The 27,481-nt window shown below is 36.6% G+C and overlaps 1 protein-coding gene across 2 annotated transcripts in view; it reads left to right on the top strand.

The window, feature by feature from the left end:
* Window positions 1-27,481, top strand: part of LOC143237855 (protein SSUH2 homolog) — an 83,780-nt gene that overhangs the window by 13,559 nt on the left and 42,740 nt on the right. Inside the window, exon 1 of one of the 2 annotated variants that reach the window (XM_076477538.1) lies at window positions 9,355-10,453. The exons of the other annotated variant lie outside the window; for it this stretch is intronic. Within the exon in view, the coding sequence (XP_076333653.1) occupies window positions 10,246-10,453 (208 nt within the window). The 5' untranslated portion in view covers window positions 9,355-10,245. Of the gene's footprint in view, window positions 1-9,354; window positions 10,454-27,481 lie in introns of those variants that run through there. 2 annotated transcript variants of the gene reach the window in all.

Below are 27,481 nucleotides of genomic sequence, written 5' to 3'. Positions count from 1 at the left end.
GCGTGGGAAACATTTCCTATGGTAGTATGTGTGTGTCTGGTGTGTCGGTACGGAGCTTGACGAAGGAGATTATTTTCCAACCTTCATCTAAAATTTTTTCATACATTAAATTTTCTTCGACTCGTAATCCGAAGGTCGCGGGTTCGAATCCCCGTCGCACCAAACATGCTCGTCCTTTCAGCCGTGGGGGCGTTATAATGTGACGGTTAATCTCCCTATTCGTTGGTGAAATAGTAGCCCAAGAATTGGCGGTGGATGGTGATTACTAACTGCCTTCCCTCTAGCCTTACATTTCTAAATTAGAGATGGCTAGCGCAGATAGCCCTCGTGTAGCTTTACGCGAAATTCATAAACAAACAAACATTAAATTTTCGATGTATTTGTACAAATTATGTGGTATGATTTACTTTTAGCTTAACTCCTGACCTTTAAGAAACCAAGCTTACCAACCATTCATAATTTTGGCTTTATAATGCCATACTTTTGAACCTTCTGGTTATTCATTTTCCATTAAATAAGGTGGCTATTGCTATTCTCCAACTAGTATGAAAGACTAGGTAAATGTGAGGGACTTGAGTTGCTTGGAGAAGTACCCTCAAATACCCAACGGGGAATTACCTGCTAGCAAAACTTTTTGACGTAGAATTTTTTTTATAGAAGCTGCAGACAGATAGCTTCACCTTAAATTCTTGGTTTCCAACTATGTTACCTTCAACTTTAGTGGACTACCTAGTATACAATCCCAGAATTATGCAAGGAATCTTCCCATGGCCAAGTCTCCAATGCACCACCACCACCATCTGTAGCCACTGTAGGGCTGACAAGAAAGAAACGTGAGATTGAAATTCGTACATTGTATCGCCTTGAAACTGTAGGAGAATACTATCAACTAAGAGATCACCATTTGGTGTCTGTATGCCCCTGTAATGAGACCTCAAGATTGAGAAGTGTTTTTCCGGAGCTCAGAAATAAAAAATATCTGAATAATCCCTGGGAAACATCTCATTGGCAGACCATTGCTACAGCCATCGTTATTGCTAAGTTCTGGCACGACCTTGAGCCTAGAAATATCCAGAGTTTCATTATTAGTTCCATCCCACTACCTCTCTACAGAAAATAATGTGAGAGATAATCTCCTTTGGTATTAATTTTCATTTGTAAATATTTACATCAACAGCTAGCCACAATCCTGTGATAATTAACGTTGTGCTCTTTTGGATTTGTTTTGGAGGTAGCAGAACCATACTTGGGTAAGGGATTTAGAGATGGCCTTATCTATATGCGTAACCCCACCACCAAAGGGAGAGGAGCTAAAATGCGCATGGTATGTCAGTTAAGCATAATAAGGTCTCGAAAGGTGTTTGTAGATTCGCTGAACGTGAATCTGGTATCGTATTTTATGTTTTAGCCCCTTTGGTATCCCAAAAGTATTATTTTTTAAACTGTGTTCACAACCCTTCTGACAAGCTAGTAGAACAAAACGTGACACGTGCTCAGATACCACGTGTGGGAGTTCTATTGGATAATGTATTCGGATATGGACTATAAAAGCAATTGATTGGTACATTGGCGCCTCTTTGAACCATAAGGGACCCTTCGAACCCGCAGTGGAGCGTGGATAGTATATGCTAGTGATGATAAATATTCCCTTTCGTCACATCAATCAAGAAAGAGTTTTTCATGATATCTAGAACCAAGCTTTTTCTGGCAAGAAAAGGAGCTTGTTTTAGTGAGGGATCAAATTGATCATGACACTACAGGGGTGAAGGGGTTGTTGAATGGGTAGGATTCAGTTCCAGATCAACTTGGTCTGTGTATCATTTTCATTGACACTGCTCTTCTCATGACACTACAGGGGTGAAGGGGTTGTTGAATGGGTAGGATTCAGTTCCAGATCAACTTGGTCTGTGTATCATTTTCATTGACACTACTCTTCTAAGATAGATTGTATGTGGGAAAACGCTAAAGGTTGTAAATAGATAACACATATTGGTAATTAAAAATGAAAGTATTGTAAATAAATAATACACATTTGTAAATAAAAGTGAAAAGGTTATATTTATTAAACTACACGTGTTCTATCTTTATATAAACGTTTCGCGATTTTAATTACGTAATACATTGTGTGAATACTTACATTTCATTTTATATTTTTATTAGAAAACCGTACCTATATTGTCTATCTATTTATTTAATTTTTTCGTTTCATTACCAAAATAACCTTCAACAGTTTTAACCTGCACATAGACTATATATTTAGTTAACTTTTCACATTTTTGTTACTTGTGTGCATTATTTACCCAACCTTTTTCTTTAAACTACCTACACCTACTAGTTATAGTAGTTTTCAGACTGTTAATCCTTATAGATGTACTGTTTACTCAGCCTTTCACATTTAATTACCTACACATCAAGCACTGTAGTTTGTCGTGCAGCCAAAACAACCTGCAGGACACAGTATAGCAACATTCCAATTTATGTAGCTCGGACTATGGTAATCCAAATGTAAGCCACAAGTACAACGTTATTCAAGAGAAAAGCTGAATTTTAACCAAAATGTTTCCGCACATCTACCCAAAACGTTATGTGAGCTATTGGGCTAAAATCGTTACTACAGCTTCATCTATTAGTAAGGTGGACCTTTTTTAGTTTTTGTCATTTTTTAAGGTGGTTGATTTAGAGCAGCAAAATTATAGGGTAGAAACGTTTGTAGATACCTAAACCAAACTAGATTAGCAGTTTCTATCTCAAGTTTTCAAAGGAATAGTATGGGTGAACGGTTATTATTCATTTCCAACTTGTAAGCACAAATTCGCTAAATTTTATGAAATTATCTAAATTAAAGAGCGTTTAGCGTCACGTGATATTAGCTTAAATACTGGTATTTTATACGGCTGTACCAAGTGCGTGATGACAAGGAACTGTTAATCTAGATTCCATGGCGTTACTATAAAGGAACTTATTAACACTGTTTAATAAAGGAAAATTACCACCATATATTTTAAAGAATTTGTTTAGATTTGTAAAGTATAGGCCTGTTACGATCCTAATGTTGGTTACTACCGAGTGTCACTTTCTTACTTGCTGAGGTTTGATGTTTTGTGTATTGACAAAAAAATCATGATATCTAACCAAAACATCTTAGATATGAAAAAAGAAAAAATATTTGGCGTACGACTTAAAGGAATGAAATCAGATTTGGTGGCCAAATCGCATTGCTAATAATTTTATCACAAATATTCGTTCATTAGTGTAGCCAGGCCATGTATTTTGTTTTATCCACCATCATGCCCCAAGCTGAACAAGAAATGCTGTAAAATGCCTATCAGTGCTGTAAGTGTAGCTACCAGTCTGGCCGCCAGTTTTGACTCTATACCTTAAGCACGCTCAGTTCTTTGTCGGTCGCCTTTTTTTTTTTTCATGTCTAAGGTGTTTTTGATTAAATATTATTTACTCCAACTGTCACATTTTTAAATTTCCTGTATGTACTGCTTACCCAACCTTTCATGCTTAATTACGGGTAGGAAATTAAGTCATAATGTTTAATAGATAATACTTGTAGAAATTAAAAGCATAAATATTAATAAGTAAATAGTACATGTAGGTAAATAAATAAAGAGAAAAGTCTGAGTAAATAGGTGCGCAATTTGTAGCTTAAAAAGTTATGAACATACATGTAGAGTAAATAGGTTGGTAATTTAAATAAAAAAAAGTTGAAGTAGGTGGAGTGTATATGTAGGTAATAAATGCCCACATTGTATGTGTGTGTATATATGTATGTATTTCTTTTGTGGGCACCTTCAGTGGCACAGCGGTAAGTTTGATGGCTTATAACTCTTAAAACCGAGTTTCAATACCAATGGTGATTACAATATAGATAGCACATTGTCTGTCTTTGTGCTTAAAATCAAACAAGACGTGGCAAGGATGAGAGGAAGACCAATCAAAATTGAGATAATTCTGCTACGTCATTGTAAGAATCATTAGTGGGCTGTTAAATGTCGTAGAAATCATAGACGAGTTCTTGAACGTAATCGTAGGATTCATTAATGGACTGTTAGATATTATTGTAGGATTCGTTAATGGATTAGTAAATATTATTATATGAATCATTGATGGGCTATTAAACATCTTCGTAGGAATCTTTAATGGGCTATTAAATTATCTGAAGCTAAATAAGGTAAAAAAAAAAAAAGAAGGAACACGCGCTACTCCGGAAGATTAGTAATCTAAACAACAAAACACAATCGTTTACGAAATATCTAAACTTTCGTTGGTAAACAATAAATTTGGTTTGAAATTTTTATTTGATCATGTGCTAAAGGTTGCACATGGTTTGGAACTGTTTGTTTAACATCATCTGTTATAAATGTGACGTTCAATAAATCCTCTGTAATGCTTAACTTCATCTGGCTTAATGTGTTTGGATATTTTTAGCCCTAATCAACTGATGAGAATGATTTTTAGTGTGTTTGTCTAAATAATTTTAACCACACCTTCACAGAGCTATTTTATCATATTAAAACGCGTTTCACAGTCATAGGAACAACTTTTGAAAAACCTAAATATTTAGTCATGCGTATAAAAGACGATGAAATACAAAATTTTCTACACCTTTGTTTTGGAAGAGCCATTGTTTAAAGGAGAGATAGATTCCAAGCTTAAGTTAAACCATAACATTCGTTGCAGGAGAGCACCAATTTCGATGGTGCAGGGCGGTGTTAAAAACTTACAAGATGAAGAACGCCAGTCAACGACAGCACACCGTGTTTGTTATTTTTGTCTCGTTACTTGGTGAAAAGTGTTGAGGGGGAGTAATGTGTAAACGTTGTGCTTAAGTAGTTCTAACTCGCATTCTTCACAGTCGATTTTAAACGACATGTTAAAGAATCAATAATATTAAGATATGTCAGCATAAGAGGAAAAAATACCCAGAACGACAGGTTCGTGCCATTAGACAGTAAGGATTCTAAGTATGCTGTGCTCAGCAAAATTGTGTTCAGAGGTTCAAGAAAACTAAATGGTAGGAATAGCGCGATTTGAAGAAGATGAACATTTATCATAATGTGATTTTCCGTGCTACACTGAATTGAAATCAAGAGAAAAATCAAAAGTTAACTTGCCAGGTTAATTATTGTATTTATTCTATACATTTGAGCTAATCGAGATATGTTTTGTAAAATAAATTGGTGATTATTGGAGAGAACTGAATATCGAGATGCTTAACAAGAATTAGACATTATTTTTTTTATGTTTGGCAATATGCTTTTCTAAAGATAGCTTAGAGTTGTTTTCTTTTATCAAGGGGGCTTGCTGGAACTGTAGCTACCCCAGAATGTGTCTTAGCCTCTCCTGTATCTAAGAGCCCAACGAACATTGTTTACTATGTAGAATTATATGTGAACTATTCTCTAAAGTAAAATGAGTTTATTTGTGAGCATTCTTTTTTATATATATTTTTGGGCACAGGATCAGTCTGAATTGGCCCCCTCTAGAACAGCGTTAAGTCTTCGGATTTACAACGCTAAAATCAAGGGTTCCATTCCCCTCGGTGGACAGAGCAGATAGCCCGATGTGGCTTTACTATAATAAAAATACAAATAAATAATCTATCTGAATAATCTGAATAAAAACAGTTATTATTAGATTACGCAAGTAAAAATAGAGAAATAATGATGCATTCATTGGCTATTTCTTGTGGCAATCAAAAACTGAGTTAGGATTGATAACATCGGGCTAAAACAGCGAAAGTATAACCAAAAGTATTTTATTTTTTTATCATAGCCTGACAAAATACTGTATAATGTATTTCATGAGAAGCTTGTGGGCCCAGTATGGCCAGGTGATTAGGGCATACTCGTATTCTGAGGGTCGCGGGTTCGAATCCCCGTACCATCAAACATGTTTGCCCTTCCATTCGTCGGGTAGTTGTAACAGTCAGTCCCAATATTCGTTGGTAAAAGAGTAGCCCAAGAGCTAGCTGTGAATGGTGATGACTAGCTGTCTTCCTTCTAGTCTTTCTTTACTAAATTAGAGAGAGCTGGTGCAGATAGCCCTTGTGTAGCTTTGCGCAAAATTTAAACCAAACCAAACGTAATGCTTGTGATGTTATAGTAACCCTTTGAGAAATTCTAACTACGTATATTTGTCATAAGACGTTAGTGTTAAACCTGTTATATTTTTATCACTGCATTTCTTATCTTGTCACTAGAGATTTTCAAGAATTAGAAGGGAACATAATTTTCCAACCACACTATGGATACGGCGAACATAGAGAAGTTGAAATGGAGAGTTAGGATATATTATTGGCCTAATACCGATGTCTTATAACAAGTGTAATTAATTACAATGATGTTTCACTTACTTAGGAAATACATTCATACAATTGTGTAAATTTCTGTCAATTTTTATGGAAAACAACGACGAACAAAGACTAATCCCATACAATTTAATTCTAACTTTTACAGTGTAAAATTCTTTAGAAATATTATCCTAAAAGGCAGAAACTAAATTTTATTAATTACATTTGCCTGACTAATTAGATTTCTTGGAAATCAAGATTAAACAACCACTGAGTGACTTACCTGTAAACAAACATGCATATTTCACATCATTATTATTAGTTTTGAACACTTGCAGTATTCCAACAGACTACATTATTGTCCATGCAGTTACAAAATAGCATAGTAACTATGAACTGCATTAAAATGGGCGCGTAGCTCTTTCTCTCTATATATATATAACCCCAAAATGAAATGGTTTTGGCTCGCCATGGCCAGATGGTTACGGCGCTCGACTCATAATCTGAGAGTCACAGGTTCGAATTCCCGTCGCACCAAGCATGCTCGCCTTTCAGTCGTGGGGGCGTTATAAAGTGACTGTCAGTCCCACTATTCGTTGGTGAAAGAGTAGCCCGAGATTTGGCGGTGGGTAGTGATGACTAGCTTCCTTTCCTATAGTATTACACTGAGGAACGGCTATTGCAGATAACTCTCGTGTAACTTTGCGCGAAATTAAAACAACAAACAAAATGATTTTTTAAAAAGTAGTGGCTGATACAGTAATGTATGTATAGAAAGTCCACTTGAATTTATTCCTGTACTTTACATTTCTCTGTTGTATAGTTTTAGTTTCTGGCTTTGTACAAATAATAAATCAATATTATCTAAAGCCCACAGAAACTACATTTTGATTTAGTGTGACTTTCAACAATCTTTCTGCGTATGGCAAGTAAGTTTCAAGCGTAGCAGCGAGAGTTTGGCATACTTTATAAGAATGATGTTCGAGGTCATGGACTGCTGTTGGAATTACTTCCTCCATTACAAGTCGTGGCAGTATAATGATGGTATTGCCCGATATTGAAGTTTCTTCTTAACAAGTTTGTGTAGGAGACGGTAGCAACTGTGTTAGACCAAACATCTTGTCAAATTGTCTTAACTCTCCTATATTTTTACACGAACGTACGCTTCCAATATCCTTTTGAAGCAGACTAAAGCAACAAACGTTCATTAGGGCGGCATCGGGAGATTTGACAGGGATTTATTTGAATGGGATTGTTGAGAAACTAGTTTATTTGGTCACCTTCGTAGTGAAAACACCCGTTGATAATGTCGACATGTGGTTGAAAGCTTGTGGGTTTCTCGTTTGCGAAGCTTCGTCATTTTAAAAAAAATCTTGCTAACGATCTCAGGATATGTGATCCGCCTCAATAAAGTGGTTTTGTGGGCTATAGATCAGAAATTTCTATTTTATAACCATATTCTTCACTCTGCAGATGAGTGAGTTGCTTTGGTATTGACTGTGGTTTTTAAGTCTATTGCTGCTTTAAATGTTTTATGTACAGATATTTTAAGTTCCTGGAAGAACTTTTAAAGCTCTTTTCTTCAAAATATTACATCATGTAGAGCTGTAAGTCGTTTGAATGTGTGGTCTTTGGACACTGACAGTTTTAACTTTTCTATAACTATAAAATAACATCATATCTAATTACGTATTATCGCATTATTCATTGTTTCAGAATAATTCTCACACTTATGTCCAATTGTTTTTCTTGTTTTTAATTGTCAGTTTTCGAATTATTCTTTTGCAAAGATGTCCCCAAACCTTCTGCATTGCGATCTTAAGACTTGCTCGTTGGCTCAGTCTTTTGATAAAAATAAAATTTTACGTCATAACCTTACCTGTGTTGGCATTGTACTATTGAATAACCAGGAATTCGTCATAAAGATTTTTAGCGCAAAGCTACTCTTTAGACTATCAGCGTTCTGTCCACCATAGGGGATCGAATTCCGGGTTTCAGCGTTGAAAGTCCTCAAACTTAACGCTGAACCACCAAAAGACAAGTTATATAGGTGTTGTAGTTTGCTTGTGTGTGATCGTATTATACTATACCAATCATTTATATACACATACCGAGTTCCCCCTATAAACTAACGGAATCTTATCCATTACATCAAGTAGTTTGTGCTTTATTTGGTTATGTTTTCTTGTCATAATGAGTATAATTAAACTTTATTGGTTATAATTTTCCAAGTAATATCAATTATAATTTAAATTGTGAATTTATTTTTAGTCATTATTTTGCACTATAGGTTTAAATTCTAGATTAAATATCTTAATTAAGGTGACTGAACTTCCCAACACGCAGGATTATGATAACAAATGTCAGTAAAAGTATAATTATTGTTCATGTGGACACTACTGTTTTCTATTTTTTATGTACTCGATTGTGGTTTGTTTTGTTGTCGCTTTTATTGATTATTTGGTTTCTTATAATATACGAGTTACATGGAAAATTTAAACAAAACTAATATCACTGTTACAATTAATTTCAAAACTACTCGGATTCGCAATGTATTTGACACGGAAAATAGCTCATATTAGCTTATATGGCAACTTATAAAGATATTCACATACTCGGTGTTTGTATCTTCTTAGCAGAATGACTCATCAATTATAGGTTTGTCCAGACTTCAGTCAGCGTTTAGTTTTATGGGTTGCCATATAAACTAATTCTAATTTATTTGTACTTACTGACTGTTACAATATATCTAATCGAATTATCGTATCTGTGCGTGTTTGTGTTATTCAAAGCCAATATATTCTCATAGTTGTGCTCACTTAGACAGAGAATGCAGTGGAAATGCCTAGAAGACAGATGTATATATATATATAGGTTTCAGCAGTTTTAATTTCTTCCAGAACTAACACATGACTAATGTGGCACGTGGAGGAAAAGAAGCTCCCTCTGGCGTAAGTAAGATATCCTTAGACTGTAAGTACTTTGGGGTTGGTGGCTTTTCATTTTTGGTGCTGAGCATTCCCTGGTTTCATACATCGTGTGTCTATCATCTTGCACACGTTCCTGGAGTTTCTACGGAACACAAAGCTAAAAATACATATGTTACGAACACTTCAGAGTTTTCTTATTTCCACCCAGTGAGTGCTCTTAGAAGTGACGCTTGGAGAGAGATAGAGAACGGATAGTGTGACATCCGTAAAGGTTAACCAGGTGGTTAACAAAGTATATAGGTTACGTGAATGTATTACCCAGTAGTTACAAATCCATGAAATGCGACACTACATCAGATAGAGAACTACTTTATATGCGTGATTTGAATTGTACATGTCTTAAGTAATACTTTAAACGAGGTCCTTTAACTGAGAGCTATAATACATGAAGTTGAACACGAGGAACAACTGATATGTTACTGAGTGTACTGATTTGACAGTCAGCGTTGTTATGGAAAGAAAGGCATTGTCGTCAAAATATTAACACATATTTTTATAAAACTTCAGTACAAGTCAGTCAGTAGAAAAAACTTCAACAGACTTGTAACATCTTCTTTGACAGCAAGGTAATCGAAGTTTAAGTTACCGCAGGTTTAGAAGAAATTGGTTAAATACTGTTTTGAGAAGTTTAAATTGAAGTGAGAATGTTTAATGTAGAAATAAAGGTTACTGGTTAGGGGACTCTTTTTTTTTTTTTCCTTTGAGTGGATTGATCATTATTTTAAAACTGCAGCAAAAATTACATTGTAACGCTGGACTTTTTAATGTGAGAGGAACGTTTATACCAAAGTGTTCGATTTTTAGTTTGCCAAACAACAAATCGGCAATCCTGTATTAGTATAGGTTGGAAATAAACGTGTAGAACACTTCACAAAACGACATATTTATGGTATGAAAACAAATAAGAAAATGTGTTTAGCAATATCAGGACTCCACTCTATCATAGTGAAATGAATGTACAGTATATTCTGTTATGGACCTTTTTATTCGTTCATACGTTTGGTATATTGTGCTCGTCAAAGTAAAATGCCGTTGTCACGACAAAGTGGCCGAGATCGGAGTAGTCACTCTCCGGGAAGTAGCATCTATCGGCGGCAAGGAGGGAGGCGAGATTCAGGTGTGCGTCCTGCCAGCTCCTTTAAACGTCAACATAGCATCCGAAGTAAGGATTAAACAATTGACAGCATTGGGTTTATTATGAGCTAAGTCTAAAGTTTCATAACGTTTAAATATAAGGACATCCTGAAGGAACATAAAGGTAATGTTTTTAATAGTTTCTGTATTTTAATTACGATTGAATTTTTCGATATATCAGAACTAATTGCTTAACTATAATAGGACTGATATATTTCTAGAAAGTTAGTCCTTTGATAAGATACTGGAAAGAATAAAAACATACAAAGCTTGTGTAACAAATACATGAAAACATACGAACTACTCCTGAAGAATATGTGCATATTTGGTGTGCTGTAATTGGCATATTGAAGTGTGTGTCCTGTTTACATTGGAAGCTGTAAACACTCGAGTTAATGTCCTGAAGTAACGATCACCTTTAGCTGCAACAGAATGAAAAAGAGAACTTCTATTAACAACTGACAGGATATTCTAAACTAAGTCTTAATGGTTTTTCGTTGCACTTGTAGTTGTCTTCTAACAGTTTAGGGAGGCAGCGAGTAGTCGGTGGTATCGAAAAGGTTAAGAAACGTTGCTCTCTTCTTTCAACATAATATTTATTAGGTTATATACTCTATCTTCCTGACGTGCTTTTATTAAGAGATTGTAAACTCTTTCAACCTTGGACGTCTGCAAGGGTTGGGGAGATGGTATTTGTCCCCTGGAAAATGAAATACATTTATTTATTCTTTTGTATATATCCTTGATATTGACTTTGCTCCCCTTTGGATAAATTTCGGTGGGATGCTCCTGCTTCCAGGTGATATTAACATATTCACCAAGCTGTTTCTCTGTTCTACTCTTCCAACACGACAAAAAGAAATTAACATTCTATCCTCAGGCATTCTTGCAATAAGGATTATATACTCGTATCCTCCAGAGATACCTTTATTAAGATTTCTTTTTTTCAGAACTCTTGCATTCTTCAATTATGATTTATTAATGATAATCTGTGAAATATCTTCCTAGCACTCCAGTACTAAGATGTTTTTACCTTGTTCAGATACCTTGTTCATATAAATAAATATTGTAACCTATCAACATAACATTTCCTTAGTAACAGCTTCTGTGACCTTTAGTAACATATTATATAAACTGTACAACAGTGACATTCCTTTAGTAACAGATTATGTAAAGTGTACCACACTAACATCCCTTTAGTAACAGATTATATAGACTGTAACACACTAGCATCCCCTCGGTGTGGATTCCTGTACATGGTGAGGGGACCTCCCAGGGAAGGTTCTGTTCTTTCAGTTTACCTCCTCTAGGATCTAAACATACACCCACGTGTTTGCCGTGTATGATAACCCGTGAAGGGGAGGAGAAGATCCTAGTGGTTGAGGGGTCCAACCCTAACACACCACTTCGGCCTTGGGGTGGCTCCCATAGGATCAATCGGCTGGCTCTCTTAGGCTAGGGTCAACCAAGTAAGAGTGTTGGATATTCTCAACAGGTGTTGTGCACACTGTATCTGAGGCTGGTGTTTTGGTATAGTGCTCACGAAACCCTGACGTTGCTGCAGTGTCCTTGTTTGGCATTGCAGTGCGTACCCTCGTAGTACAGTGGACACCCAAATATTATTTTTTATTATAGATCCTCCAAATAAAAATTTAAATAACATAGTGAAAAACAGACCATAGGTAAACGACCACGTCTTGGAGATTCTGAGCACCAATCTTCAACATCTGTAACATCTGTTGTACCTCATTTTCTTACACTACATTCTCTTTCAGACAAACCTTTAAGCCAAATGTCTCCCTTTTTCAGTCAGAAGAGACTAGAGGGACATGCTGGCTCTCCAAAGTCAATAAAGAAGCTTCACTATTGTGACATATTGGTGGAAACATCCATATCTCAACACAGTGAACTCCTCTTGCATTCAAACGCAATTGGGAATATACCTATTGAGGTGACACCTCATGCTACTTTGAATTCGTCACGAGGAGTTATCGTTGAGAGGGATTTGAAGAACACCCCCGAGTTTCTGCAGTGAGGCGTATCACCACATCCAAGGATGGAATTATGATTCCGACCAATTTCCTCATTCTGAAACTTACATCACCGCGTCTACCTGCCACCATGAAGGCAGGTTATCGTAATTGCAAGGTACGGCCATACATTCCAATGAGTGTGAAATGGACCCTCATTGCGTAAATTGCAATGGCTCTCTCCCGTCCTACTTTCGTTCTTGCCCTAAATGGTTGGATGAAAAAGAGGTGCAGCGTTTAAAAGCGATTCAAAACATAACTTACCCTGAGGTTCGCAAGTTGTTGTCCACCACTTTCTCTTGGACTTATGCTGCTGCACTTCGTTCCACTACTACAGTGGGAGTGCAGACGGATCCCTCTGTGCCTCCAAAAGGATCGTTCTCAAACCAAACGAAAAGACTTTTGACCTTCATGGTTAAAAAATTTGATAAATCAACGTCAACACTCATCTCTGTCCCAAACATGCATTCCAGCAAACCCCAAGATCCACTTCCTTTGGTTCCAGGTATGGGCATTTCCTCGAGTCCATCTTCTCCAGCCTCGAGATGCAAAACAATCATTCGTTTACGCTCTCAGTCGCTGGCATCTTCTTCCAGCGACAGAGACCTGCCCAATCGACTCAGGGTAGGATCCATGGAGGTCAATAGACCTCCCTCGAATAAAGAAAAAAGACGTGGTCGAAAACAAAAGGGCTCTCCACCTAATTCGCCTACACATAAATAAAAATGGCCACTTTGATACAACGGAACTATCAAGGTTTTCGTTCTAATCTGGATGGCATCAAAGCACTGATTGATTCTTACTATCCTCTGTGTCTTTTCTTACAGGAAACATTTCTGAAATCTCCCAATACTGTCACCTTTCGGCAATTTTCTTTGTACAAAAATGACAGGCTGTGTGATGGACGAGTGCATGGAGGGGTGGCACTGTTGGTCGATCAGCATGTGCCCATCTAGTCTTTGCCACTCGGCACACCCCTTGAGCCCATAGCCATCCGGATTTCCTTGGGTCGTACTATCACTGTTCGTCTCCTGGAAAGTCCAATGATCAATGAGACCATGGTGTTCTCGTTAAATAGTTGCCATCTCCCTTTTTAATCTTGGAGGATTTAATGGACATAATCCCCTATGTGGAGGTGATGATATTGATGGGAGGGGTCGCTCTGTAGAGCGTATGCTCTCTGATCACAACCTTTCTCTTTTCAATAATGGTTCCTGTACTTATTTTCATGGACCTAGTCAGTCCTTTACTGCTATTGATCTCTCACTTTGCTCCCCTTCACTATTCTCAACTTTTCACGGAGGGTTGACAATAACTCACGAGACAGTGATCATTTTCCTATAATTTTGAGAGAGACTAGCCGTAGTCGATGCCACCCGACTCGCGTGCCCCAGTGGAAGTTGGATCTCGCAGAACTTGATCCTGCCATCGTCTATAAGCCATCAATAGACGATTGTGTGGCAGCAGTAACTGACTGTGTTATACAGGTAGCTGCTCAATGTGTTCTTGAAACCTTGACACGTTTTCCACGATATCCTCGTCCGTCGTGGAATCCTGCCTGCCATATGGCATGGAAGGCTCAAAAATGGGCCTGCGATACTTTTCGTAGGTATCCCACATCCTCGCATTGCATCACTTTCCAGCAGGCCTGTGCACATGCCTGGTGGGTAAGACGTCAAAGCCAGAAGGATTCTTGGATTAAGTTTACAACCAGCACATCTTCGATCCTCTTGGCCACCAGTTACAAAGTCATGTAGGACAATATTCAAAAAGTCAGTGGGCAATATAATTCTGTCTCCCTCTCTATCTTGCTCTCTGATGGTCAGTAAGTAGCTGATACCCAGAGCATCGCCGATTCTCTAGGTATCTAGCACTTCTGCTTCATTCTCCACCTTCTTAGCCATCAAGACTCAGACATCGTGATCACCTCTTTCCTTTCAAGTTGATTGTCTCTATGACTATAATCGTCCCTTACATTGGTGGAACTCAAACTGGCCCTTCATTGGTCTTGGCAGTACATCGGTTGGACCTAATTATGTACACTATGAAATGCTGCACCATCTATTTCCTACTTCTCTTGATATTCTTCTTATTGTTTTTAACTGGATATGACAGGACAATGTTTTTCCTGATACCTGGCACCAGGCTATTGTCCTACCTTTTTCTAAGCCTGGAAAGGATCTTAAGATTCCTTCAAACTATCGTCCAGTTGCTTTGACGATCTGTCTCTGTAAGACCTTAAATAAGATGGTTAATGCTCATCTTATTTGGTTCCTCGAATCAAACACCCTCCTACTGCCCACCCAGTTGTGGGTTCCGACGACAGCACTTCACCATGGACCACATGATTTGACTTGAAACGTCAATTAGAGAAGCCTTTCACAAACGACAACATTTTGTATCGATATTTTTTGACATTGAGAAGGCTTATAATACAACATGGAGGTATCACATTTTGCAAAACCTCCATTTATATGGGTTACGTGGCCATTTGCTCATTTTTATTAATTTTTTTAATGGACAGGCAATTCCAAGAACGTGTGCGTTCAACACTTTCCCATTCTTTTCTATCGGAACTTGGAGTCCCTCAGGGCTGTGTTTTGAGTGTCACACTTTTCAGTATAAAGATTAATGCCATCACTTAACAACTCCCTCTCACTGTTGTATGTCGACGACTTTCATATCTCACGTCAGTCATCGAATATGAGATATATTGAGAGACAGCAAATGATTTTAACTTCTCTTTTTCTGAAACCGTTTCCATGCACTTTTGCTGCCAAAGGGTTATTCACCCTGATCCTAAACTCTGCATCAGTGAAGTTGTGCTACCTATGGTCCCTGAGACAAAGTTCTTGGGGCTTATCCTTGATCGTAAGCTACCTTTTTATCACACATCAAGCAGCTACAGATCAAATGTACAAGAGCACTATACATCCTCCGTGTCCTCTTTGTCACCACATGGGGAGTGGATTGATGTTCTATGCTAAAGATATATTGTGCTTTTATTCGATCAAAAGTAGACTATGAATCACTGGTCTATGGCTTTGCCAGGACATTGGCCTTAAAGATGCTGGACCCTGTTCATCATCATGGACTTTGGCTCTGCACTGGGACTTTACTCACTTTCCTAGTTCAAAGCTTATACACAGAGTCTCATGAACCTCCTTTGGCACCTCTGCCATTCACAACTGTCTTTACTATATGCTTTTAAACTTTGTTCCTTACAAAGCATCCCACCTGGGATTGTGTTTTCCTTCCTCGATGGGCCATGCTTTTTCAGAACAGATGATCTGCCATTGTTCGTTTGGCATACCTATTCAGGAGCAGCTGGATGAATTGGGTCTGTCCTTGGATAACATTCCTGTATCCATAGGTCAGATCATCCCACCTTGGCTTATTACAGTCCCCAAATGTGACCCGTCTTTAAGTTATCTGAGAAAAGCAGACTCCCAATTCGAAATACTGTGTTATTTGCTGAACATCTTTTGAACCATCCTTCCATTCCTATTTATACAGATGGTTTGAAATCATGTGAACGTGTGGGCTCTGCCATGGTTTGTTGTGGTTCAGTGGTTACACGCAGAATCCCCTCTACAGCTTCTGTGTTCACTGCTGAACTGTATGCCATTTCTCTTGCTCTGGATCACATAGAAGCTAAGCAGTACTCAAATTGCACTATTTATACTGACTCACTTAGTTCTCTACTAGCCCTGGAATAGCTTCATGTTAGTTCTAACACTGTTCTTGCCGATATTCAAAATCGACTGGCCCATTTCTCCTTAACATCTTCTTCTCTCCAGTTTTGCTGGATACCAGGCCATGTTAGTATTCATGGGAAGGGACTCACCGACACTGAAGCTAAATCTATCTGCTCTGGCACTGTTACTGCTGTGCCTGTTCCACACATGGACTATGGTACTGTATTAAAGGCTCAGCCCTGTGCCAGTTAGCAGTTGACATGGAGTGAGCAATGTGAAAACAAGCTTTTCCAAATAAAACCCTCTATTATTGGACTTTGGCTGTCTTGCTTTCATAAGGATCAGAAAGAGGAAGTTGTTCTAACAAGACTACGCATTGGTCACAATTTTTTAACTTATCATTTTATTTTATCTGGGACTGATGCACCAATGTGTTGTTTGTCTAACACTCATGTCACAATAAGCCACAATTTACTGTCTTGTCGTTATGATTCTCAACAACGGCACCATTTTAAGCATGTTCTGTCCCAGGGTTTATCCGTAACGTTAGGATAAACTGTCCACCTTGGAAATGCTTTTAGTTTTTTAAAGGCCATTAATTTTCTTAATGCTGTTTACATTTTTAATTTATACATTAGACCTTTTTTTAATGTGATTCAATTTTAAGAATCAAAGTACATCTAGTTCGATTTGAAATTAGAAAATGGTAGTAATGTCAAATAACACAAAACCAGGAATGGAAAGACCAACTTCAGGTAACTCACCCTGCTGTTTGAACTACCTGTTAGTCATCCTGGCGAGTTATGATAATTACAGTTATGCTACAGAAAGTCCTTTATAACTTGTATTACTTTAGTTTTTCTCGTACCGCTGTAAACTAGATATTTAAAAATTGGATTTAATGCTATTTATGTTTTTAATTAAAAATTAAACTTTGCCTTGTTTTACCTTAATTTCCTTTTATGAATTTTAACAATATTACTTTAATTTTAACTTTTTACCACATGTTTGGTGCTGATAATCTAGTTGCTTTGCTCCATAAAACACCAAACCTACCAACCAACCAACCAACCACACTAGCATTCATTGCTTTAGAAACAGATTGTATAAACTGTACCACACTAGATTCCTATAGTAACAAGTTATATAAATTGTACCACACTAACATCCCTTCAGTAACAGATTATGTCAACTGTAACACACTATCACTCCTTTTGTAACATATTATATAAATTGTACCACACTAGCATTCCTTTGGAAACAGATTATATAAACTGTAGCACACTAGCATTCCTTTAGCAACATATAAACTGTACCACACTAGCATTCCTTTAGTAACATATTATATAAACTGTACCACACTAGCATTCCTTTAGTAACATATTATATAAACTGTACCACACTAACATTCCTTTAGTAACATATTATATAAACTGTACCACACTAGATTCCTTTAGTAACAGATTATAGAAACTGTATCACACTAACATACCTTTAGTAACATTATATAAACAGTACCACACTAGCATTCCTTTACTAACATATAAACTGTACCACTATAGCATTCCTTTAGAAACAGATTATATAAACTGTACCATGCTAACATCCATTTAGTAACAGATTATAGAAACTGTATCACACTAACATACCTTTAGTAATATATTATATAAACTGTACCACTATAGCATTCCTTTTGAAACAGATTATATAAAGTATACCACATTAACACCCCTTCAGTAACAGATTATATAAACTGCACCATGCTAACATCCATTTAGTAACAGATTATATAAACTACACCATGCTAACAATCATTTAGTAACAGATTATATAAACTGTAACACACTAGCATTCCTTTAGTAACATACAAACTGTACCACTATAGCATTCCTTTTGAAACATATTATATAAACTGTACTGCACTAGTTTTCTTTAGTAACAGATTATATAAAGTATACCACACTAGATTTCTTGAGTAACAGATTATATAAAGCATACCACATTAACATCCCTTCAGTAACATATTATATAAACTGTACCATACTAACATCCATTTAGTAACAGATTATATAAACTAAACCATGCTAACAATCATTTAGTAACAGATTATATAAACTGTAACACACTAGCATTCCTTTAGTAACATACAAACTGTACCACTATAGCATTCCTTTTGAAACATATTATATAAACTGTACTGCACTAGTTTTCTTTAGTAACAGATTATATAAAGTATACCACACTAGATTTCTTGAGTAACAGATTATATAAAGTATACCACATTAACATCCCTTCAGTAACATATTATATAAACTGTACCATACTAACATCCATTTAGTAACAGATTATATAAACTAAACCATGCTAACATCCATTTAGTAACAGATTATATAAACTGTAACACACTAGCACTTTAGAAATAGATTATATAAACTATGCCACACCAGCATCCTTATGGAAACAGTTTTTCTAACTTGTTGCCCCATCATTCCTTCATTAAGAGGTTTAGTAACATATATTATCCTAGCATTCCTTTAGTAACATATTTTGCACTTTGGGGTTGTTAGTGCATCATAAGAGTGACTATGAAATCTCACTATTCTGTCTAAATGGCCCAAGAGCTGTGGTGAGAAGTGTTGATTAGGTAACTTTCCTCTGGTCTATCACTTTCAAATTAGGAACAGCTTAGCAAACCAAATAAACAAACAGAGAAAAAATTCCATAAATTTGCAGAAATGTTTAAAATGCTTTACTGGTCATGAACATTTCTTCACAGGAAATTCCATTCTCTATTTTGTGCAATACCATTGGAAATGTAATAGACACTGTATATTTGTACCTGATACATGTGCATATTATTTCAAAGTACTATTTTTAGACTTCGTTATAGCATAGCTTCAGTTATATATCATAACCTGCAAAAATTTGTCTGGGAAAAGCAAGGACTGTGTTACTAACTTTAAGTAAAGGTGCATACTTGGCACAGAGTCAGTTCTTTTTTTAATCTAACAGTTGTCAAAACAGTGGTAAGTACAAGCAGCCTCATTGAAACTAAGAAATGCTTAAAACTTGAATATAATCCAATTTTTCTCAGATGCTTCTGAAGCTTTCATAGCTATAGGTTAAATTGGCATTCACTGCATTTACTGACTGTAGAACGTTTCCCTTTCCAGATCTGGATGTTTTTTACTTTTATTAGTTTTCATGACTTCAGTTGGTTTATATAATTAATTAATGTTTTGTGTACCATTATAATTTGATGTCATAGATATACTGTAAATGGTAAAAAGATTTCCCTTTTGAAGTTTAGTGACTTTTAAAAGATGCCATTATTTTGTGTATTGTTATAAACATTATAGAAAGTACTAACAAAACACTTTTTGCACACATTAGTTGACTCATAATGACTGTTATGTATTGTTATAACTTGGATCTGTTCTAGAAAGTATTAACAATAAATATTGGCTCTTTACAATCATCAGTTGGCTCTTAAAGATGTTTGTGCATTGTCATATGTAGGAATTATTCTAAGAATACAATAAATACTGCTTCTTTTTTGATTATCAGTTGACTCCTAATTATTTTATTTGAATCTTTTCTAGAAAATGTTAACAATAAAGGTATTATTTGCAGTCATTAGTTGACTCCTAAAGACTTTTGTGTATTGTTATAACTAGGAGTTGTTCTAAAAATAGAATAAACACTGTTTCTTTGCAATGAGTAGTTGATTCCTAAATGTTTTGTGCATTGTTACAATTTGGATTTGTTCTAGAAAGTACTCACACTAAACACTGCTTTTTTGCAGTCATTAGTTGGCTCCTAAAGACTACTTTCTGCATTGTTATAAGTAGGAATTGTTTTAAAAATACTGTAAATGACAATTATTTGTTATGGTAAATTATTAATTACTGTTTTGTGTACTGTTAAAACTTGAAGGTACCATAGAAACTATCAACTACAGAGATTTCTTCAGTTCAAAGCTCATCTGTCTTGAGTAAAATTCATACTGTTGGTTCACTCTCTAAATTAGAAGAACTTCTAGCAAGTCGTGTTGCTAAACTAATAACATTCACAAGCGAAAATCTACTCAGTGAAAAATTTTATATGCAAATTGTTCTGTGAAAGAATATTGCATTTAATATATATGTAAATGTTGTATATCATACATGTTTTGTCCAGTTAATAATAAAACATGAACTTACAAGGGATGGTATATCAACTTATTTTGACCAAATTGTAGAATGAACTGGACTTCCCTTGATCTTAAAACTTCAAGATTAAACAATTTTTGGAATACTAATTTTATTTATTATATATCTTATTGTATGGCTGTATAATGTGAAGAACTGAGTAGTGGCCAGTGACACTTTTTCATCACTTTACCTTTCCAGTGTATAAGTTTTTCTCATACTGATTATAGAGCACATTCACACAAACAATATGTTTGATATTGCTTGAAGTCAATGTGCACTTGAATCTATAAAATATGACCTTATATTTTTACCTGTTTATGTGATTTAAGGGATTTTTTGTGTACCTAGTATTTTAATTTTAATAACCAAATTAATATGTGGGAAATATATTAAAAATATACTGAAGACAAACAGGTTGAACTTAAAAGGTGCCCTTATGGATCCAAGTGTGCTGTTTAATGTTTTGAGGATTCATCCAAATCTACTCTTGAACAGAAAAAGTTTTGCCACTAAACCTCTTCAAATTTAAAAACTATGATTGTATTTTGTGTCGACATTGTTTTTAATATATTGAAAGTAACTGGATGCTTTTTTTGTATACCAAGAGTGAAACTTTGGGAATAGTATCAGTTTATGTAGGTACACTGTTAATACTATAAAGATCAGTGTAGAAACTAAAACAAAACTAAACAAAAAAAACTACAACTGTGTAATGTAGTTTTTGCATTTTTGTTTACCAATGGTAAATCTTTGGATTTGCAGTGTTAAAATCAGCAATTTGATTTCCTTTGGTAGATGCAGCAGATATCTGGATGGTTCTGCTATAAGGAAACATACAAACCAACACCAACTAAGTAGCTTTGTTCCTGCTTTTTATGAATTATATAGGGGTTGAAGGATAAATGTTAAAGCATATTCTTTAACATTTAAATAATCTTTAATCTTACTTTTTTGTACAGGTGGGTGGAAGGTTACGAAAAAATAAGTTTTTTAGTTTTATAATCATTGTGAACCAACACGTTGTACACTATAAAATAAAAGTAAAATATAAAAATGTGTTATGTGGTATGGTAATGTTGGCATATTTATTTCCCAAATTTATAGTTACAATCAATTCACAATGGACTATGGGTTTTGTTGTATCATGACCATAAGAGTAAGAAGCACATTTTGATGCCATAGACAACGACTTGAATTATATATATATCAAAATGGTTATAAACCACATAGGTTAAGTCTTATCAAATTTCCAATGTGGAATTTCACAGTCTTCAGTTAAGTTCTTCAATGACCATTTTCATGTTACATTTTCAACTGCACTTTAGTTTAACAGTGATACAGAAACAGAGTCAAACAAGTATAAGCATTCAGAATAATTGTTTTGGCATGTGACCCTTGTCTAAGATCAAGAGTTAGTGAAAGTTTACAAAATTTTTATTATGTTTATGAGAAGTTCATTGGCAACTAAGTTTGTGTGCAATACCTTCATAAAAGTTTTGAAGAAACTGTATGTAATTACAATAATACTACCTGTTATTTGCCGATGTAACTACTTTAAAGAGTGTGGATGGATCTTCACCATCATCTGTGACTCCTAGCTTAGTCCCTGAGCAAGTCAGACGTGTGTCCTCCCACTGCTCTGCCAGCATGACTTTTTCATTACCCAGACCTGCTGTGCCAATCTCGCCACCTGTCCGACCGGTAATCGTCGACGGCCTGCCATTCCACCTTTCGCCTCTACAAATAGCCACGTTTATCGCGCAGGCTAAACATGACTTTCCCTACACCCTTCCAGAACACGGATCCTTCGATACGGGGGAATTCTCCTCCAGCCGTCAACGCCCGCTGACCTATCGTATTTTTGCGAACCATGGAATACCCAATTTAATATTAAATGTTCATCTATCAAGAGCCCTACAAACTTTTCACTGTTTTCCTGAGAGGAGTACACCACTCCATTCAACCAAATGAAGCCAAATGCGCCATTGAGAGCCAAACAAGGTCCGAGATATACGCCGTGCACCGGATATTCTCGAAATACTCCAGATAAGCTACCAACTTCATGAAAGTAGTAACTACCAGTAAACATACAGCCGATACCATTCTACGTAATGGTTGCTATTATCACATCTTCCATTTTAGTGCTGAACGTCCCCGCCGTCGGTCAATTAATCCTAGGTTACCCAAGCAACCAGAACCTCTTTCGCCACCCAACGTATCATCTAATCTGCTCTTCCACCCCTCACAGCCTATTGTCAGGTCATTTCCTGTGAAGCCGAAATCCAACTCAATTCAAACCTCCACCATGAAGATCGATAACCATACTCAGACAGCCGACGATACGGCCGCCGGCCAAGTACAGAACAAGCCACAGTATCTCAAGAAATTCATTCAGACGTTGTCTATTTCGCTTCGCTCGAAAACGTTTTTCCAGATACAAACTACACAAGTTACCTATTCGGACAAATCAATCATAACAGACAAGCTGTCCACCATCTCTCAACCTATTCAGACATTTGAGGAATACCCGGATAACTTACCTATACAAGTTCAGACACCATACCCGCTGCAACAAAGATCATCACAAACCTGTGCAATTTACCAAGACTACGATTCAATATGTGAAGCACTACGACAGACCCCTTTGGCAAAAATGTTTCGTTCGAGACTTGCTGAAAGACTAGAGAACCAAAGTCGCTCGCCGAAACTTAGAAAGCTATCTTTTAGGCTCCGACAAGCGCAGTCCCTCTCCAATGAGGATTGGCCACATCTAACCCCTCCATAATTACTTGATGCATATCCCCCAGCTATCCAGGGTACGGTCAGGGAAGATTATTCGGCGCCCTGATCGTGAAAGTGGGTTTTCTTGGGGTACGCCCGTTTCCCCCACAGCAAATATTTGGGTATTTCTTTACCCAGGCCCTGAAAAGGTGATCCGTTACTCTGTGCCTTCTCTTCATTGCATGCAGAATCTAAATGAATACGTTTCCCTACTCTACCCTATTTGCCTACCCCTGCTCGTTATGTTAGGTTTGTTATTTTTTCCTCACTTCAAGTTAGCTCGCTCCTCCTTTTCTCCTCCGGCTCTCTGGTTTTCATTGCAACTACGCCCGAATCACCCCAAGTCTACCAGCAGAAATTTACCAAGTCACTAAGCTACCAAGTGTTTATCCCACAATTCCTGATGACTTTATCCTTCTATCATGCGCGGGGCTAAAGAGGAACAGAAGTTTCTGAGCGCCCTGGTTTGCCTTCAGGGTCTCCCCAAAGGTCTTTAAAACCAAAATTGCTAAGAAGTCTTTAATAATAAAAAATTCACCAAAATTGGTATGGAGGCTCATTAGGTCCAGGCAGGGATACATACAGATTTTCAGTTTTGTGTTTTCTACCATTACTTTGCCCATTGTTAATGGATTTTCACCAAATTTGGTAAAGGTTTGTTAGGTCCATTTACATGTAGCATCACATTTTGTGTTTTCCTATTTTTACGGCTTTTCTACGATTGTTATTACTACTCCACCCTCTCTTTTGATGGATTTAAATCAAAATTATCATGAAAGTTTGTTGGATCCATATGAAGTTACATGGAAAGTTGCAGTTTCACATTTTATGTTTTGCAGTTTCTATGGACATTTTTTTATAATTACGTGTAAGGGAAGCAACTTTTCATGTCTTCATATAACCTTATATTAATCATGTATTTACATAATTACTGCATGAGGGATGGGTACTCCAGTTAGTATTTAAACAAAGATTGATAAGCATCTAGTTTTAGACAAGTGAAATGTAGCAGCCTTTCAATTGTGGTAGTATTTTATGAACCTTTAGTTATATTTTCGTTCTACATAAGAGAATGTTTGTTTTTTTGAATTTCCCACAAAGCTACTCGAGGGCTATCTGTGCTAGTCGTCCCTAATTTAGGAGTGTAAGGTTAGAGGGAAGACAGCTAGTCATCACCATCCACCGCCAACTCTTGGATTACTCTTTTACCAACGAATAGTGGGATTGACCGTCACATTATAACGCTTCCACGGCTGAAAGAGTGAGCATGTTTGGTGCGACGTGGATTTGAACCAGCGACCCTCGGATTACGAGTTGCACGCCTTAACACGCTTGGCCATGCCGGGCCACATGAGAGAAAGAGAGAGTGGAAGGTGCTAGCAGTATTTCACACTGACTGGTCAGCTTGTTAGAACCTCACGTAATAACGTATTGAACCATATTTCACCGCGATAACCGTTTGGACTTTGTGTGGTGTAGAACCCCCCCCCCCCATCTCTCAGATGCTGACTGATGTCTTGTCTTCTTCAGTCGTATTTCATTCATTAAGAGGTACAGTTTACAGTTCGTGATTAATGTAATTTCTAAGTTCAATTCTAAGATGCTTAATCAAATTTAAATCCGGTAATTATGTAGGATAAGATTAGCCACTGTAATGCTCTTCAAAGCTATTTTAATAATGCAGAAAAGGGATTTTATCATTCTAATGTGAAAGAGTTAATGTCCGTTGGGGTGGAAATTCAGCACATTGTTGACACAATAGGCAACAACGCGTTCCTCACACCACTTTCAGCAGCTTGCACTGTCGAAATAACGTTGTCATACGTAAATAAAAAGGTCGAAACCTTGCTTAACAGATCACAGTTATTCATTACTCAACATCTGTTTCTACTTTTAACACTTCCGAAGTGGCGCGTTTTTGTCTCTGTCTAAGACATTCAGGTTTTCAGACTAGTTGTCGACTGTCATAACAGTTCTTTTAACGCCCTTTGTAAAATATGGTCTAAGATTTTCAAATCTTGAACATAATTTGTCAAGTCTGATGTTTGTCCCAATCCTTCCCAGTCACCATTTCTCTATCAACCATAGTGACTGATAACGCTTTCTGGTAGTACTAAAAGTATTCTCCGATTGTCAATGTTGAACGAGTATGATGCCCTTTACCTTTGAATAGCTGCTGACAAAAGAAGTATTTTAAAACGATTTTCTTGCTAAACTAGCGATGAACAACAAAGATCTGTTAGAGGTGCTAAGATTTTTTGGTTTTGTTTAACAACTTGCCTACTTTTTTTTAAAATTACAACTAACTGAAGTCTGAGAGACATGTTGGCCCGGCATGGCCAAGCGTGTTAAGGCGTGCGACTCGTAATCTGAGGGTCGCGGGTTCGCATCCCGGTCGCGCCAAACATGCTCGCCCTTTCAGCAGTGGGGGCGTTATAATGTTACGGTCAATCCCACTATTCGTTGGTAAAAGAGTAGCCCAAGAGTTGGCGGTGGGTGGTGATGACTAGCTGCCTTCCCTCTAGTCTTACACTGCTAAATTAGGGACGGCTAGCACAGATAGCCCTCGAGTAGCTTTGTGCGAAATTCAAAACAAACAAACAAACAAAATAGAGACGTGTTTGAGAACATTTAGCTCTTAGTATATTTTAACAAAACGACTGACCTGACAGAATCTTTATTTTTTATTTAACTATTTTTTTACATATACGTGTATATACATATATGCCCTCGCCAGTACAGCGGTAAGTCTACAGATTTACAACGTTAAAGTCAGGGGTTCGATTCCCGTCGGTGGGCTCAGCAGATAGCTCGATATTGGCTTTGCTATAAGAAAAACACACACATACATATGTAAATAGTTTTGGACTTGATATTTTTGAAAGTTTTGTAAAAAAAACAACACTTGTATATTATTTAAAGGATATTGTATTATAATTAAATTATTTTAATATTATATAGCACAGATATGTGATGTAAAGTGTCCGAAAATCTAACAAAAAAACCTATTTCGTATGTAAATTTTGTTACGTCTATTGCGAAATTTCCAGCTGACATTACTTAGCGAACGAGAGGCACATCTCTATGATCGGTTGGTAGTTTTAATACTTGACATATGATTTTCATAGAAGTTCAAACGATAGCTCTAAAGCCCAAATGTTTTAACTGGTTTTCTTGTATATCACCTAACAAACCTCTTCAGTGCCACCAATCTTTACCCTTCATTGTTTAACAATAAGTAAATTTCTCAACATACTTTATGTTGAAGTCATTTTTTAATTTGAAATAATGTTTGTAGGTTGAGAATGTTTTTAAACCTCACAGGAAAACCATTTATCACATGCAGGAAGTTTTATTACTGCTATTGACAGTGATTTATTCGGTTTACATATATACATATGTATCCAGTGTTGTGCGCGCTGAATTTAATTGGATGAAATCATGTCTTTCTAAGAATGAATATAGGTAAGATTAAACCGGTACTTTTTGTGGTTTTCGTCCCCTTTTTATGTTAAGAGACGAAAATCATTTCTGAAAATTAGAAAAAAAAATTCAAGGCATAATTAGAGACATTGAAATAATTTAAACATGTTTTCCTAGATTCCGAAATCCTCTTCAGCAGAATCTCAATAATTATGTCCCTAAGTCTGCGGATTTACAGCGCTAAATCAGGGGTTCGATTTCCCTTGGTGGATTCAGTAGATAGCCCGATGTGGCTTTGCTATAAGAAAAAACAAAAACAAGGCCCAGCATGGACAGATGGTTAAGGCACTCGACTCGTAATCCGAGGGTCGCAGGTTCAAATCCCCGTCACACCAAACATGCTAGCTCTTTTAGCCGCGGGGGTGTTATTATGTGACGGTCAATCCCACAGGTTCAAAACAGTAAAAGTGTAATATAGTCAGCACCCCAAATGATAAAATTTTAAACCATTCAGAACCTATTCCGTCATTGTCCCAAATAATTTAACTCGGTGATGATATTTCAGAACATTAAGAGTTTATGTAGTCCTTGCCCCAAAATAATGGTTTCACTGAATGGCATTTTAGAGCTGAGAATCTCTGTAGTCATTTAACATTTCAGGACAGCAAGAACATATGTCGTTAATCCCCTATTAAGGGTTTAACTGCATGATGGAGGGTATTTCAAGGCGGTTAAAATGTATATAGTCAGTAATGGATTGAGTGATGAGATTTTAGGACGTGCGTAAGAATGCATATGATGAATTTATCTTAGTAATTAGTTTCACTCAATGATTATCTTTCAATACGGTAAGGATACATGCTTAGTAAGCTTACGTGCTTACCTATATTTAGCAGAAGCAATGTGCATAAACCAACAGTAGTGTAAAAGA

Source organism: Tachypleus tridentatus, chromosome 13 (genome assembly GCF_004210375.1).
Source record: "Tachypleus tridentatus isolate NWPU-2018 chromosome 13, ASM421037v1, whole genome shotgun sequence".
In the NCBI taxonomy this organism is placed as follows: Eukaryota; Metazoa; Arthropoda; class Merostomata; order Xiphosura; family Limulidae; genus Tachypleus; species Tachypleus tridentatus.
Note: the sequence above shows the minus strand (reverse complement) of the source record. Positions and strands in the feature narration are given on the sequence as shown.